Source organism: Centroberyx gerrardi, chromosome 11 (genome assembly GCF_048128805.1).
Source record: "Centroberyx gerrardi isolate f3 chromosome 11, fCenGer3.hap1.cur.20231027, whole genome shotgun sequence".
NCBI lineage: Eukaryota > Metazoa > Chordata > Actinopteri > Beryciformes > Berycidae > Centroberyx > Centroberyx gerrardi.
The window spans coordinates 22,578,365-22,594,564 of NC_136007.1; the positions used below are offsets into that span (position 1 = coordinate 22,578,365).

Sequence of the window (16,200 nt, forward strand, 5' to 3'; positions counted from 1 at the left end):
CAACAGAGCGTGACAGTTGCGGCTTTCTCCAGAGATCACTATCTATTATTCACATTCAAACACTTTGTCAGGCCCTCTAAAATTTTTGAAGTTACTTTAGTCTTTTAAATTCTTCAAAATGTTTATCGCATGCTGTGCCTGGTCTTAGACTACACCGCTGCAGCCACTAGTCAGGTCATCTGCCATGCAAGTGTGGGCCCAGCCCCTTCCCCCCCCAACCCCCAACCCACCCCACCCCCACCGCCACCCCAACCCCCCCTTCGCTCAGCTTTGTTGGTCTAGGCTCTTACCTAGAGGCTCTTGAGGACTAAGACCAAGGGACTGGGGGAGAGTAAATAAAGGGATTAATGTGGATTAATTAAGACTCTTGGGTGGGTTTGGGAGATTTGCTCCCCCATTTACCAGAAGACATTGCTGCTATGATCTCCTCAGGCATTCAGACCTGTATGCTAGAGATGTCTCTGTAGATTAGTGTACCTAAAAGAGACCCGCGCTAGCTCTACTAGTCATATGATAAAGCAGGTTTATAAATCACTATCAGCTATGCTGTGGCTGGTCATGTGTGTATAGTGCACAGTTAACACAGTGCCCCTCTACGAGTCAAAATTGTAAACTTTTAATCTGCATAAGCCTGGGTGTTTAAATGAGGCTAATAGATCCCAGGCCTGGTTCTCAAATCAGAAGTTTTCCCTGAGGGTAAAGGAGTGAACATGAGCTATGTGGGGGGAGAAAAAAGAACAGTTCTCATGTATTGTGGCTCATGCCATTTCACACTTGTACTTTAATTGGACTGGTCTGAACCAGAAGTTTGCAGTTTTTCCATTGGTTGTCAGTTGTTTCCCATTGTTCACTGACAAATAAGCCATACTTATATATAAGCCAAGCAGATGTGTGAACAAACAGAATCGTGTCATATCTGGGATATAGGATGGATGGATCCTGGTGTTTTTTTTCTTTTCATTTGTGCCAGTTGTCTAGGTTGCCCTTCTCCTTTACGTTATTCCTGCTGCTGTCTGCACACAGTCAGCATAGTTGGGGATATAAGGGCTCGTTTTCCTCCCTTCAGAGGAAGCCATTTGCTGCCATTCATTCTTGAGGCGTATGAAAAACAACTTCCACAGACTTTGCCAAAATTGCCAGAGCGAGATAATCCGTCACAGTATACATGAAGCCTTAATGTGGTTTTGTCAAAGTTTCTGTTTCATTATTTCATTGTTCCCAAACTGAGTGTTTTCAGATCAGTCACTCTGCTCACTGTCAATCACCTGATACCCACAGGAAGAAATAGAGTCTCTGCTTGAAAATAATCCCATTGACACATCCATTTTAACACACTAAAGTATACTCTCTAGGGGTTGATTCAACAGCACCAAACAAGGCAGCTGTGAAAACCTCTGTTAGCAGTCTAACAGAAACATGTCATGAGCAACAACCCATTTAAATCACTCCAGTGGGAAAATCATGATGCATGCATATTTACGAGATGTTGCTGTCTAGACTTACCTGTAAGACATTGTGACCTTCTAATAATCATATAGAATTATATTAAACAACAGTATAGGCCATGCTGTTCAACGTTTCCAAAATGGTTCTCATGATATGCAGTGGGAACTTAGTCTTTGAACGACACAGTTCAGGGAATTCAGAAAAGGCCAGCACACCACAATAATTGAGTTGCTGTGTATTGATTGCTAGAATAATGTAATTGATTGATGCAAAGTGACTTCTCATTGATTGAATGCAATTCTTACTCTTTTTGATTCCCAGGGAAGCACAAAAAAATTCCAAAAATGACTTGAAGGATGCTAAAAATCTCCCTGGAAAAATCTCTACCACACTCTGAATGAGTTTGCCATGATACGTATATTTGTTATGCCATGCCAAATGTCTACAAAAGCATGGCCTCAAAAACAAGATGCAAATTTTACTATTTTTCATGACCAGTTCACATTATATTTTATTAAGGCAGATTGTAATTTTACACAATATAGTAGAAACAAGATTTTTCAGTTCAGTTGACAGAAATGCCATTGGGGTTTTAATTATGTTAAAGTAGTATAGTATATTAAAAATGTAGATAGGAAAACCACATAAACATTAATTTCCCACCCTGGGTTTGGTGTGACTGTGCCATATTATCTATATTATCTTCTGTCATACCAAAAACTGAAATTCCTAGTGAACTGTGAGTTTTGTGAAACTGTACATCTGGTTTGCGTCCCAGATGCTTTTAGAGCCCACCCCCCCAAAGGAACTAGGCTACTCCATTTTTTAATCTCTGACATGTTAGCTGCAGGACTTGAGTAAGACATGTGAGGAAAGTTTCTGATGCAACAACATGTGAGGAACGTCTCGTGTTGACTTTTCACGGTGTGTGGCGCAGCTGGCCACATGATGGGTTCAGTGAGGCAAAAATAGGAAACATTTGTGAACACAACTTAAACAATGTAAGTGCTCTTGAGGGTACTGCTGACAGTGTTAGTTATGTGTGAGAGTGTTTATGGATTCTTTACGGCTGCGAGATGGATAAAGGATGGAAATGTAATGTGCCATACTGGTCAAAATGAATGAGGCTACACAGAGATCTGAATATCTATATGGCTTAGCTAGTGTGCACTGCTAGGGCTTTTCTGTAAGTGCCGTCTTTAGGCAGCTATATCACATCATCATGAAACTAACGCGACCATCCAGCCTGACTTCCTCGGTTTGTCTTTGATTTTAAGTGACTCCAGACAAGACATGAGTCGGAACAGTCCTAATGCCCTCATTCATTTAGCTGGAGCAGTAATGGGGCTTTGTGCTCAGCTCTATGGTGATTTGTCAAAATGCCAGTATCCCTCATCTCAGTAGGGCAGAGTGAGGTAAGCAAGGCAGGGAGGGGAGGGGGGGAAGGTCACGAGGGTTACAGGATTTAGAGAGGAGACACCCTAATGTCAAAGGTAATTGGCCGGCTTCCAGTTCGCTGCAGCTTGGCAGCGTAGCTTAAACGTTTATTGAGATCATCAAAGCTGATTGTGAGCTTAGTGTTGGTCAGGATGGGGCAGATCATCAGCAAACCATAGCAACAGGGAACCCTGGGGTATAGTGTAATTTTGCTGTAATACCAAAAGTTTGACTTCAATAAGAATACTGGCTTTTCATCCTAAACTGATGCCATTAAGAACCAGTTGAGAGAAAGGTCAGCAATTATATACTAGTACTGATACACCATGAAACTCTAGTACAGGGTGTCAAAGTCTGTCAGGGTCAACACCGGCTTGGAGGACAAGGCTAAATCACTATGCTGTTCCTTTAACAAGCCTGCAGAATAATCCTATTTAAATACATAGAATTAGTTTCTTTGTGTAATATAGCTTCAACTTTTATATCATACATGACAAGTGATTGCGGCCATATTCAGCTGTGTTCTTTAAAGCCTTGAGAGGCTGCTGAGCTTTCCATGCTGAATTGTCTCTGTCCTGTACTAGGGCTAGTTGATCATGGACGTAACTGGACAGCCATTGCCAAAATGGTGGGCACCAAAAGCGAGGCGCAGTGCAAGAACTTCTATTTCAACTACAAGAGACGACACAACCTGGACAACCTGCTCCAGCAGCATAAGCAGGTACAGCATATTTGCTTTTATTCGCTTTCTATCATTGTCAGCCGTGGGACTATCGTAATCTATTAATGCAGGATGCTAATGTGGTGTATTTCTCTTTCCCAGGACACACGGCGGGCTCGTGCTGATAGGTCTCAAGGTGAAGGTCTAGCCACAGCATCACCTGATGATGATGATGAGGACAACCCAGATGACAGTGAAGGTCAGAGAGATGGAGGAGACAAAGCATGTGCACATTCCCAAACACACACACGCACACACATGCACAAACACACTTGATTCGTTTTGGACTTTTCCTCCTGTTCATGTGAGGTGCGAGTCATGGGGCAACCTGGATGAGGGATGTCTGAATATTTTTGTATCCACTTTTTGCACTTGCTCATAAAGCTTCATGCCTGACAGGAGCGAGTGACTGATAGAAAGTAAGGAGGGCAAGGAGAGAAAGAATGAAGTGATAAGTATGGTGCAAAGCTGGGTTGCTGTTGTCCAAAACGCCCTCTGAATTGTCATATGAGGATTTCATTGGAGTTGATTGCAAAGCCCGAGTGTTTTTTTTGCTACTGTCTGTAGTTTTAATGAGAGGAAAAAAAGGATCAAATGAAAAAGGGGCGGGAAGGAAGAGATAAAAGATATGAACTAATTCCGACTACTGGGGCGCCTGTTGCGTAACAGTCTCATGGCTTTGAAGACTCAAGAAAGCTTGCTGCTTGGAACACAGAGTGCTGGTCCACTTGTTTGATCCGGCAGGCCTCCCTTGTCTGTTTCCCCCTCCACTCCAGAAGTCCTGAAAATACCCTTATCTTTGCTGGCATTACGTGCTAAAGGCGGCCTACTGTAAAAAAAAATCAAATGCCGTGCCATGCATGGGAATAAGTCATTGAGTGTGTGGCCAGATTAGTTGGACCCTTTCCATTTTGTTCCAGTCACTAATGTCTGCAGCAGTTCCCTAATCTACCTTTGGCCATCTTTCTTTCTTATTTTCTCTCTTTCTTTCATGCTTGCTAGCTTGCTTGCTTGAATCTCCTGACAGAGGACAATTTGATGGAAAGTCAGATTCTTGTTTGTGTTTTTTTTTTTTCTGCCTTCTCTTGGACACAACCTCAGACCCACTTGGACATTCAGTTTATCAGTGCAATTTAGTATTTTAACACTAATACTTTGACTGTATGATAAAGTCAGAAAAAATAAAAATCAACTAATGTGATGCATGGTTTCATTTTCAGTGCTGATGTATGCTAATGTAACACTTTGTTTCAGTTTAATTTGACACAACTTTGGAAATCAGCATATAAATATTTTTGCAGCATTTCTTTTTTTTCATATTTGCTTGCAAGAGTTAATAATGCTTTGAAACTGTTGGTTTTTAAGTTGCATTATAGTTTGGAAGAGGGACCACCTCATAAAGTAACAGGCACTTTTTAGCGTGCCACCCGTGACAATTGTCAGATTAGCCAATAGCATGTGAGTTTTGTTAAATTAATTCTTAGGGGGATTTTTTTTTGTTTTTAAACGAACAAAGGGGTTTCATTTGTCCTTTTTGTTGGAAAACCGACAGCCCTAGCACAGTCTTATATGATTTAAGTGGCCTCCAGCTCACAAGATCGCAGTGGCGACAGCAGGAGTCACAAGGTTTTTTGCCATGTTTATTTGACTTTCTCTTTGTCTCATGGAAACCCAAACTGTTCGTAAGAGGCCTTGGTGATCCACAGCCTGCAGATTGTCACATCATATGCTAGACCTAAGAATACCAGAGGGAGCATTAATACAGCAGTATTGCAGTATACTGACAGACATTGTGATGTTTGCTATTTGTAAGTTTACTAATACTGCTTCTATGATTTTGGTTTGCTACAGTTTAAAATATGCAGCTGCAAATTGTCTGCATAGACACGCTTATCTAGACCATGATCTCCATGGCAACAACTGCAGTGTCAGACAATATGCCACCCAACAGAGGCAGGAAGGGTTTTTTAATATGTGGTTTCTATCGCACAGAGATATTATTTTCAGGAACCTAAGTAATGTTTTTTATAACTTTAAGATTGCAGATTGGCTGATGTCCAATTTAATGTCTACATTCTTGGTTTTTGAGATACTTACAATGAAAGTAGAGAAGGAAAGAATGATTCGTTTTTTATCTTGGAAGATGTCATTTAGTATCTTGGAGGTCTTGGTCTTGGCACAAGCAAACCTTAATGGAATAAAGCAACATCCTCAAATAAACAGAGATTTGTAGTAGAGCAGATACAGGAGCAACTGACCAGATGTGCCAAAGAGGTTTATCAAACAAAACTGTAACAATGGATAAACTGAGGAAGTGTGGAAAGGAGAGATGTGGATTATGAAGTGTTTCATCATGGTAAAGCACCGCAACTCACCAGCATTCGAGAGGAAATGAGCAGGCATCAATTCCTTGCCTATCAGAAAAAAGAACTCCCTGAAATGAAATGCCTTTGTATGTAATGGAGGGCAAGCAGGAAATGAAATCTCATCCAAATAAAAGAAAGGGCAGCGAGGGGCGGCTTGTGAATGTGTAATGCAAGCAGATGTGGGTGAGTAACAGTCCCACCAGAGATGGCCAGCATCTAAGACTAATACCTGACTTGGTCCTGTGATCAAATTTTCAGCGGATTGTTTGAGTTCTTTGCGCCCAGGGGGTGCGTCCAGTGGGCGAGGTATACAGAATGAACAGAGTAGGAAATCAGTTGCATAGGGAGCTGCTGTAGATGCTCTGTCCGGGGTTGTCATACTCCATCTGCAGCTGCTGTTGATGTAGTGCTTCGCACAACTTCTGTTTCTGGATTGTTACTTGGAGCCTATATTACGGGGCCCATGGTTTCTTTTTTAGTGGTTTAGTTTGGTTTGTTTATTCATTCATTCATTCATTTATTATTCAACATTCACGATACTTGGGGTCTTCCAAGTAAGGCATCTATTAAGGGACCCATGTTTGTTCAGAAATGTTGAGTTTGAAGTAGAAACTGATTATTTTGATTTCCATGGTATAGCATGTTAGTGACTGCTGTTGATAAGGAGGTTGTTGACGATAAGAGGCAAGTTTATGGTATCCTGGAGTCGAGTGTCTTATCAGTGCTGAGGGCAGATGAAGCAGATGGTGGTTCTATGGTGCTGGAAATTATTGCTTATACTTGGTGAGGTGTTATTTCAGTAAATCATCCATGATGGATAGTGACCCCAGTGGCATACCAGTACACAACCATTTCTCTTCAACATCCAAAGAGGTTGCTTTATAAGCGCTTACTGTGGATTTTCACGTAAGAGATAGTTCTGTTAGACCCTGTATATCAAGGAGCCTGTAGGTCTTGAAAAAGTCTTAAAAATGTCTTAAATTATAAGTAAATTAAAGTCAAGACAGTAAAAGGTTTAAATGCTGTTAAGAAGAGCATATTAAGTCTTAGAAGTCTTAAAAATTGACTGTTGAAATAAAGTAGAAATACCTTAAAAAATTATCTTTAATATTTTTTTTAAAAGTTGTAGTTGCTTGGTACACTGTTTTTCCAGTGAGAAATCAGCCCAGTATGTAGATTTATGTTCTGATAGGTCTACAGTTGTTTTCATTTTCATCTTTATTTCAGTTGGGAAATCGGTCTTATATTTCACCCTAACTGGCCTTAAAAAGGTCTGTAATTTGTTGCAAGTAATTGATGTTGCAAACATCAAATTGATAAAATCTTCGTATGTTTGACATGTTCTCATTCCCCCTCGTTCCCCTCTTGTGCTTCCCCAGGTGGTGACAACAGCTCTGACACTGAGAGCGCCCCCTCCCCCTCCCAGGCTGACCCCTCCAAGTCTGGTGACTCCAAGAGGGCAGACAGCGCTGCAGGAGACGGTCAGTGCTCTGACCAGGACAGAGGTCAGGCCAGCAACGGGAAGGCCCTGGAGCCTTCATACGGGGAACTTCGCGTCAAGCAGGAGAAAAGCCCGGAGAGCGAGACTGGCTCTCAGGAGGAAAGGGCCAGAATGCCTGCCTATATGGGCGCGGTGCACCCCAAGACCGAACCCCTGGATGTGGACATGAAGACCGGAGAGGTTCAGGTCAAGATGGAGCCTGAGGTCAAGGAGAAAGGAGAAAAGGGGGATCATGGTGAGAGGCAGAGGGATCTCCACTCAGATAATGACTCCAGCGCCACCTGCAGCGCCGATGAGGATGTGGAAGCAGAGCCTGAGAGACAGAGGTGCGGTCCCTGCATATTCACTGGGCTCATGCCGTCACATTGTCTGTACATTATTGTCAGTAGAGCGTTTACAGTACAGGGTGTGAGTGTTCATGGATTGAGTATGACTGATCTGTTTCGCTTTGTGCCTCCTCAGAGTGTTTTCCATGGACAAGCCTTCGTTGCTCAACCCTCCAGGTACGGTGCTGGTGTCCTCAGCCAAGCAAGCCCAGCTCAACATGCAGCAGCTGCAGCATCGGGCCGCTGCCATCCCACCCATGGTTAGTCACTATAGCAACCTACTCATTTTTTATCAGATTTATCCATTCAGAGAGGTATGGAGGCAGGCAGCAGGTTGAAAGCGTTTCTCATTTAGATGAACCTTCCCAGCGAGGGAGTTCATGCCCACGCATTTCCCAAATCAGTCAGTCATGGTGAGCCACTTGATCACATTTGATCACATTAACCACTTGGTCACATTAATTATTGGCATTTAAGTTGTCAGCCTGTTAATTTGTGGCCACCATCTAAATACAATATGTGCCCAACTGTTGCACTGCATGCTGTGCTGACATGATTCAGTGTATTCTGATCAATGAGTCAGGATGATTTTATTTACCAAGGTTGTGACGTAAGCCTTCGACATACAAAGACTTTGTTACCTGTTATTCATCCAGTATGTCCTTTATCCTTCTACAAGGATGGTTCAAAGATATGCTTGGAGTGTATTTTTCATTCAAAACTTAGTCAGTGCAAGCTATGCCATGCTTTCGTTCTCATTAGATGGTTTGGTCAGTATCTCGTTTAGTTTGTATCTCACATTCCAACTCATCTGGACTTTTTCCCCCTCTACTCAACTCCTCTAGGTGCCTGGTGCTTTTGGCCCAGGTGGCGTGCCCATCAGTGGCTTTGCCATGTTCCAGCACCAGATCAAAGCCGTGCACGAGTCGGCACACCAGGAGGACAAGCAGAGGCAGGATCAAGGAGACCTGGAGCGCAGACCCCCATTCAACACCCGCAGCCCCACCGTACTAGACAGAGAGGGTAAGAGAGCAAAACAGCCCTCTTTCTGTCTTCATCTCTCTTTCTCTGATTCCTCGCTCCTTCAGCCTCGTTCCCTGTGGCTCCTAGCAGTAGACTATTTATAGCTAATGCATTTTTTAGGTCCCATTCATTTTCGTTCAGTTTCAAAAAAGGAAATGTTAGAGGGCGATCCGGACTGTTGTAATGTGGTTCAGCCAGAGCCAAGAAAAAGAAGTTAGGTGACCCTGTTTTACCCGTGATGTGAATGGAGAGCCGAAGGCTCGGTTGATGTTCCTCTTGAAATGCGTTTTGGAAGGAGAGAGGGACTTTGTGTTGTCTTTTGAAGGTGTAGGCTTGAGTGTGTCAGAGTAGGACACTCTATGCCTCCGGGCAGACAGACATAATTCAGCCACTTAGCTTCAGAAGGCATAGTGGCAAAGTCACTAGATAGACTGCATTACTGCTTGATTGTGCAAAGCTTTTAGCACCTCAGTCAGGAGTGCTGTGAACTGGCAGTAGGCCACTTAGCTTTGACATCAAGATATTTGGGTTACATATGTTTCAGCAGGGATGTGCCCAAGTTGGCGTGTTAGTTGTACATTCTCACCCGTTGTAGGTCAGCTCAATGTGCACCGACATTGAGTTATTCTCTTAATAGTGCATGTCTTCCCTTTGTCCTTATACCTGTGTACTGCAGGTAAGCCCTTCCCCTACATGCCTTATGACATGAAGCTGGCTCTGGACCAGGAGGCCCAGTCTGGTCGGCCAGGCTCTCCCTACAGACTCTCCCCCAGGGAGCTGAGCAAGGCCTCACCCCAGCCCGACCCCAACGCCCCCAATGCCTCCCGCTACAGTGTGCCTCCAGGTAACAGCACACATCTTCTCCTCCCCCCTCTTGCCTGCTCTTTCCCGATCTCCACCATCACCATCCTCTCTTTCCTTGCTTAATATTAGCTAGCCTCGCCTGACTCCTCATGAGTCTCTTGTGTTGAAAATGGAGGTGCCTTTTTTGGTCATGTTGGAAATAGAATGGTATTCAGTGTGGACTAAAACATAGTACATGTTTGCACCACTGTTGGATCTCAGTTTGACATATGGTGGTTTGGCATCTTTAATCTATTCTAGCCTATTGCCCATTTTTATATCTGTATGTTCTCTTGCTTGATGATCTTTCTTTGAAGTTAAAGCCATATAGAGCAGAGAGGAGAACTGGAATTGAGCTTTAAATCCTGTCTTGAATTGGGGTTGACAAAGCATTTTAGAGCACGTGTGCATTGGATTGAGTTTTCTCTTATCGTTAGGTATATTGAACTTGTTTGAATGGGATTGAATGCAAAATGTTTTACTACCTATACTACATTACATTTATACCATATACAGGTTGTATTTGGCCAGTGAAATTTTGAAGTCTCTAGCAGGTCTCTTGAGAAATATTAGATCAGAAGAATGATGTTTTGAATGCTCTTCCTATAACTTTACACTGAGAAATGTTTCCCCATTTTCTGTGTAGTAGCTTTCTTATTTAAAGGGAAAGTTGATGTTTGTCTATTTCAGTAGGTGCTTGTGTGCAGCACCTCAGTAAGAGCCGGGATCTGTGTATTTGTTGATTTGGTTTGTTTGTGCGTAACACTTTTTGCAATACGTAGTGTGTAGGAAAATTATAGTACGTGCTCTTTAGGCCATGCAGAGCCTTAAGAGCCCTGCATAAGGGAAATACAGTATGCGCTCGTACACCAGGCAGTACGGTAGAAGTCAAACAAGCATCAACCAACTAGAGGCTGGTGCGCTATACATCCACATACCAGGAAGTAGCTTGGTGATTTTCTAATTGTAGTTGCTAAGTCACTTCGTTAAAACAACTCTGTGCTACCACAGCAGTTTGGTGTTAACAGGTGGAGTTTTTAAAGTCAACGTAGTTTCATTCAATTATGCCAAGCCTCCGCCCAAGCACCTAGAAAGTACTAGCGCACTTTTTGACCACACCTCTAATCTAGCCCCCTGTTAGGGTATTTGAAAACTTTCACATCTGTCTTTTTTTTTTGTTAGCATTTGGTAGCGATGTTAGTGTGAGTCAAGGGTCGGGGGGGATGAAACCATTTTGTTTACTTTCATAAGTTCTAGTAATAAATAAAACAATATAATTGGTAACAAAATTTGCAATATGAATATCAGCTTGGGAGGGAAAGAACTAGATCCCCACGAGCAAATACAAAATAATGGTGAAAAGGTCTGATTAGAGCACAGGTTGCGTCTCTGACAGCAGTAAATGCTTAGTCCTGTCCATGGTAGGCAAACCAATCAGCGTCCAGGGAGAACTTTTCCTAAGAATAAGACATCAGTTTTCACTCAAATTTGACTGCAACAGTTTTTCTCATTTGTCACACAGGGCAACATATTTCATATTAAGTCGTTGTCCCTGATGGTGAGCTGCAGCATGAATGTTAATGTTTCACCAACAGTCTCCCTGCAACAGGGATTTATAAATCCGTCATGGAGTGGCTTGTTTTCTTATCTCTCCCTGTACAAGCCAGCAGGATGATGACGTCTGTGCCCGCTGGAGGAACTCTCACACAGCCATTTGCATTTTTGATTTTGTAGAGTGCAGGGCATAAGGCGTGCTTCCTGCAGGGAGGTTACTCTCGGTCTGTCTCTGTCTCTGTGTGTGTGTGTGTGTGTGTGTGTGCGTGTGTGTGTGTGTGTGTGTGTGACGATTTGATCCATTTAGTCAGCCATCTCCCACAGTCTGCTCTGCTTTCCCAGGAGACAGCAAAACAGACAGCAGGCGTGGGCCAAGGTTACCTCAAGCTTAGGACAGGCTATTAAATGAGATCCTCTATGCTTCACCGTTCACTTCAGTCTGTCTAAATGATGCTCAATATTTTATCATGCAGTCTTTGATGGGAAACGGGGCTTGATGGAACCCTTATGTTGGGTGTTTTGGAGTTGCGGTGTCTGGCAGAAAAAAAGACATTTAGAGGAAAGGTTTAGTTTACTGTCTGAACTGCAGGCCGTGACACTGCTACTCCTCCCTGTGATAAGTGTTTTGTGGTTTTGGGGAGGAATTTGCTTTGATGGATTTTGCTGTTTAGTCCAATATCTATTGTCCAAAGGTAGTAATCACTGGAGTCTGAGTCTTATTTTAATTGGGTTTTTTTTCTCTTCCCACCAGTCCTCCACCCAGCCCCCAACCAGCTGGTCCAGAGCCTGCCGGATGGAGTCCGGGTGACGTTCAACAGACACAGTCGACCTCTCAACATTCCTTCTCCTCCTCCGCTCATTCCAACCTCCAAGCCCACAGACAAGCCCTCCTTCATCCAGGGAGGCTCCATCTCCCAGGTAAGACACCAGGGGCACAGGGATGGAGGGGGGACCATTGGAGCATCGCCATACCCACCTCGCACACAACCTGGGAATATTACAGTATGCTGATGACATGGTGCTCTGGACATAGTTCTGTCAACTCCCAATTTTATTTGCCCAATCACCAAACAAAACAGCAATTTTTAACACTGTTATCATTACGCAATGTCTCAACTTTGTAAATACCACCCTTGTATAGTGCACCTTTTACGTCACACTCGTGTCGAAAAAATGACCCAGGGAGGTGTGGCCACACAACATGGGTTAAGCACTTTAACTTTAACACCAAGCGGAGCAGAGTTTGACCCAGATCTCAACTCTGATCTTAACCAGGAACATTTTCAGGGGTTGACTCACCCGAGTCTACACTGTCTCACTGACTGTGCGTTCACAGTTGTGGGCAGTGGGAGAGGATCAAATTGCATCATATGTAATGGTCTTTGTGCGGCTACAAAGTTTTGAACGATTATGAAACTAAATCACATTGGTGGGGAAACAAGGAAGCGTGGAAATCTGATTGACTGTTGACGGCCGATGATCGCAGTTCAGCCATAGCCAATTTCTTTCGGCAGACAAGCTTGTTGACTGTCTGCATATCAGCTGAGTTTCCCTGGTCGCTCAGCTCTACAGGAAATTAATGGACTTCTGGTGACTTGTTGCTCATGTTGCTCGCAGTGTGAACGCACAATAACAGTTGACACAAGTATTTCCCTGGTAACTAGTCCAGTGTAAAAGGTATATAGACAGTGGAACATAGACTTTACTTTTTGATTTGTTGATAAGCGATTACTCGAATCATTACATCAATGATGACATCAGTACCACAATTTGTAAATATATTGCTGTAACACCATAGGGCCAGCCTTTTCAACATCACTCTCTTGTTTATGCACAGTCACTGACCTGCCCTTGCAATCTGTCCTCCTTGTTCCTGCTGTTTCAGGGAACTCCTGGCACATACCTGCCGTCCCACGCTGTCTATGGGCCAGAGGGGACAAAGAGCTCTGTGGGCTCCATATCTCTGGGTCTGCCTCGGCAGCAGGATCCCAACAAGCCTGGTAGGACAGCAAACAGTCATCACACCTCTATTACTTCACTGTTTCTCATTATTGCCAACTTGCTCTCTACCATTTGGTTGGCATGAATCTCATCATTCAATCCAAGTCAGGCCAGACACCATTCTGCCTTCAGTGAATAAATGACTGTCCTAATTCTCCCCTAAACATTCCCCCCTACTGTGATTGTGTCCCTGTCTATATCGTCCTTGAACAAGTGCTTTCCACAGACAGCCCATCCTACAAGCAGCATCTTGTTCAGGACATGCTCTCAAAGTGGAGTCAGAGCTACATAACAGTTGTTCAAATTGAGTAATTACATGATTTAATCTGACTAATTAAATGCAATTGTGTTTTTTTTAAATTTTTTATTTATATCTGTCTCATAAAACTCATTCAAAGGTTTATAGTGAGTAAAATTTTTTACATATTTTCCAATCAAACAGAACACTAAAATACTGAAAGGCTAATTAATCGCTTACTGTAACCATATAGGCACAAAATGGTCATTGTTAGTAAGTAGTGAACAAATCTTGCAATTTTTTCTTTCGTTGAATGTGGCCTGTGCACAGATCAACAAAATTCATGACATTAGAAAAAGAGCAGGTCTGTAACTTTTAACAGACATTAACTACCAACCCTACCTAGTTTTACGACACCTCTGAGGGATTTTTCTATTTTTTTAAGGCCATCAAGTCTCTATCTCTCAACACTGATTCTCTGGTTTGCAACGGTGAACTGGGTGAAATGCTCCACCACAGAGCAGGTGTCTTCCCTCACAGCTCGCTTACTGACAACCCCTGGTCCAAATCTAATATTAAGAAGGCGTGTAAAGACTCATACTTTAATCTTAAGTACATTGATCAATAATTTATATCAAAACAAGTCATGGTTAATTATTTTCTCCACTATCTTCTTTGGCTAATAAGAAACTTGTGCTACCAGAAAGCCTATCTGAAAGGCTTGGGTAGTTAGATTGAAGGTGTTTGCACATGGAAATGTCCTCTTTTAATAGTGCAGTGGATAATTTGGAAACAAGGCAAATAACTGCTCAAAGAATTATAAAAGTCCGCTCAGAATGTCAGGAGTATTAACACCCTTTAAGGGAAAAAACAGCTCATGTTTTTCCCATGATCCTAGGTAGGTTAATATTGATTAACATGAACACCCCTCTCTAAGAAGCCAAGACTAATCTGTGATGCCAAGAGAGATTTTCTTGGGCTGCTTCAATGACAATAAATAGAAGACTGAATTTTCAGATTCCTACAATGTTTGTTTGATCTTATCCATCCATTAAAGGGCTGATCAGTATGACCGGAAAGCTCATTGATTATTACAAATTGCTCAATATCTCCACATAATCCCATGCGAATGAGGCTCATATTGTCCACAGTGGTGTCCGATTCCCATCACTGCTGAAGCCGTTATTGCTCATCTACGTTGCCACAAAATGTTGACTGTGCCCCATTTCCGTAAGTTGCTGCATCAAAAGAGATTGTGCAAGTCAGTCGAGGATAAGATGACCATAACAGAGAGGTTGAGGGTTGAAACATCCTCGCAGCACGGCTCTCTGCTGTTTACCCAGACCTGACAGAATGTGGCACACTGGTGCAGAAGGAGTGAGCGTCTAGTTGGGTTGGATCAAAAGCCATTTTTCCTCAGTACACCTCACATCTTCCCTCATATGTGACCTCTGAGGTTTCCACACACCATCTCCCTCTGGTCTCTCTCACCTAGGGAAAACCTATTTGCACGTAACATACATTTTTACCAGAAATTCATGCTCTAGATGGCTCAAGGTAATCATCTGCGTCATTTGGAAAGCCATGCTGTTTTGCTGTTAGCGTGCAAGAGCAGGGAAGCTGTGACAACAAAACATGGTATACAGGAATATACTTTTTGTAGTTTCAGTCCCCCCTGGTGTTGTCATAGAGGCATAGCATGGAGTGGATAACCTTTTTTACCATTTGTATGTTTTAGAATTGAAATCTTGATACATTAACATTTTAGCATGACATCACTAATAGACACTAACCACGCATTACCAAACTCTCTCTGCTCCCTTCTCTCTCCAGGAGTCCCAATGCCATCCATGCAAGATGGTAGAGGCAACCCAGCCAAGGTGGGCGAGGGTCTGGCTTTCAGAGGATCAATCACTCAGGTAATGGATGAAATTATTTTTGAGGGGAACACATGATAGAACGTGTGCATGGCTGAAGATGATAATGACAGTCACTAGCTGAGTGTGTGCCTACTACACTACCGTGTTGGTCATATATGTGAGAATGATATGTGTTTTGCATTACTTCTCACGTCTTTGCTCTCTCTCTAACAGGGCACACCAGCCCTGCCCCAGTCCAGCATTGCTGCTGACCTCCTGAAGGGCACAATCACCAAGCTGGCCACAGAGGACCTGAGCAGCCCAGACAAGAGCAGGGGAGAGCAGCTGGCTAAAGGTCACGTCATCTACGAGGGCAAGAGTGGCCACATCCTCTCTTACGATGGTAAGCTCTCTTGTAATTATTCAAGTACCAAACCACTGTTATGTCTTGTCTTTACCAAGCTCGCATATCTGAACATGAATGTTGGTGAATCTCCCCAAAGCTATCAAGAACCCCAGGGAAGCCACCCGCAGCCCCAGAACAAGCCATGAGCTGAAACGCACTTACGACATGATGGAGGGACCCATGGGCAGAGGACACCCTGGCAGGGAGGGAGCCCCGTTTGAGGGTACGGCTTGTGTGTTTATAAATATATGTGTACTGATCCATGTATTCTGTATCAGGAGTGTGACGGCAGCTGTGTGTTTCTCAGGGTTGATTAGCAGAGCCCTACCCAGAGAAGGTCTCCATGGAGATTCTAAGGAGAGGCCACTGATGACTGGATCCATAATGCAAGGTAGCTAATCTTAAAACTCACAAATGTCCATAGCTCATTGTTAATAGTGGTATCAAACCATAATGAGGGAAGCTTAAAATACTTTTTC

General features: G+C 43.2%; 1 protein-coding gene across 7 annotated transcripts in view; it reads left to right on the forward strand.

The window, feature by feature from the left end:
- Positions 1-16,200, forward strand: part of ncor1 (nuclear receptor corepressor 1) — a 64,426-nt gene that overhangs the window by 37,393 nt on the left and 10,833 nt on the right. For 5 of the 7 annotated variants that reach the window (XM_071900783.2, XM_078286397.1, XM_078286398.1 and 2 more), the window contains 12 exons: positions 3,468-3,604; positions 3,707-3,803; positions 7,350-7,797; positions 7,934-8,057; positions 8,643-8,820; positions 9,497-9,664; positions 11,969-12,135; positions 13,103-13,217; positions 15,290-15,375; positions 15,550-15,718; positions 15,819-15,944; positions 16,029-16,112. In XM_071900783.2, coding sequence (XP_071756884.2) covers positions 3,468-3,604; positions 3,707-3,803; positions 7,350-7,797; positions 7,934-8,057; positions 8,643-8,820; positions 9,497-9,664; positions 11,969-12,135; positions 13,103-13,217; positions 15,290-15,375; positions 15,550-15,718; positions 15,819-15,944; positions 16,029-16,112 — 1,899 coding nt within the window. The remainder of the gene's footprint in view (positions 1-3,467; positions 3,605-3,706; positions 3,804-7,349; positions 7,798-7,933; positions 8,058-8,642; positions 8,821-9,496; positions 9,665-11,968; positions 12,136-13,102; positions 13,218-15,289; positions 15,376-15,549; positions 15,719-15,818; positions 15,945-16,028; positions 16,113-16,200) is intronic. The other 2 variants (XM_071900784.2, XM_078286399.1) reach the window with 1 other exon arrangement.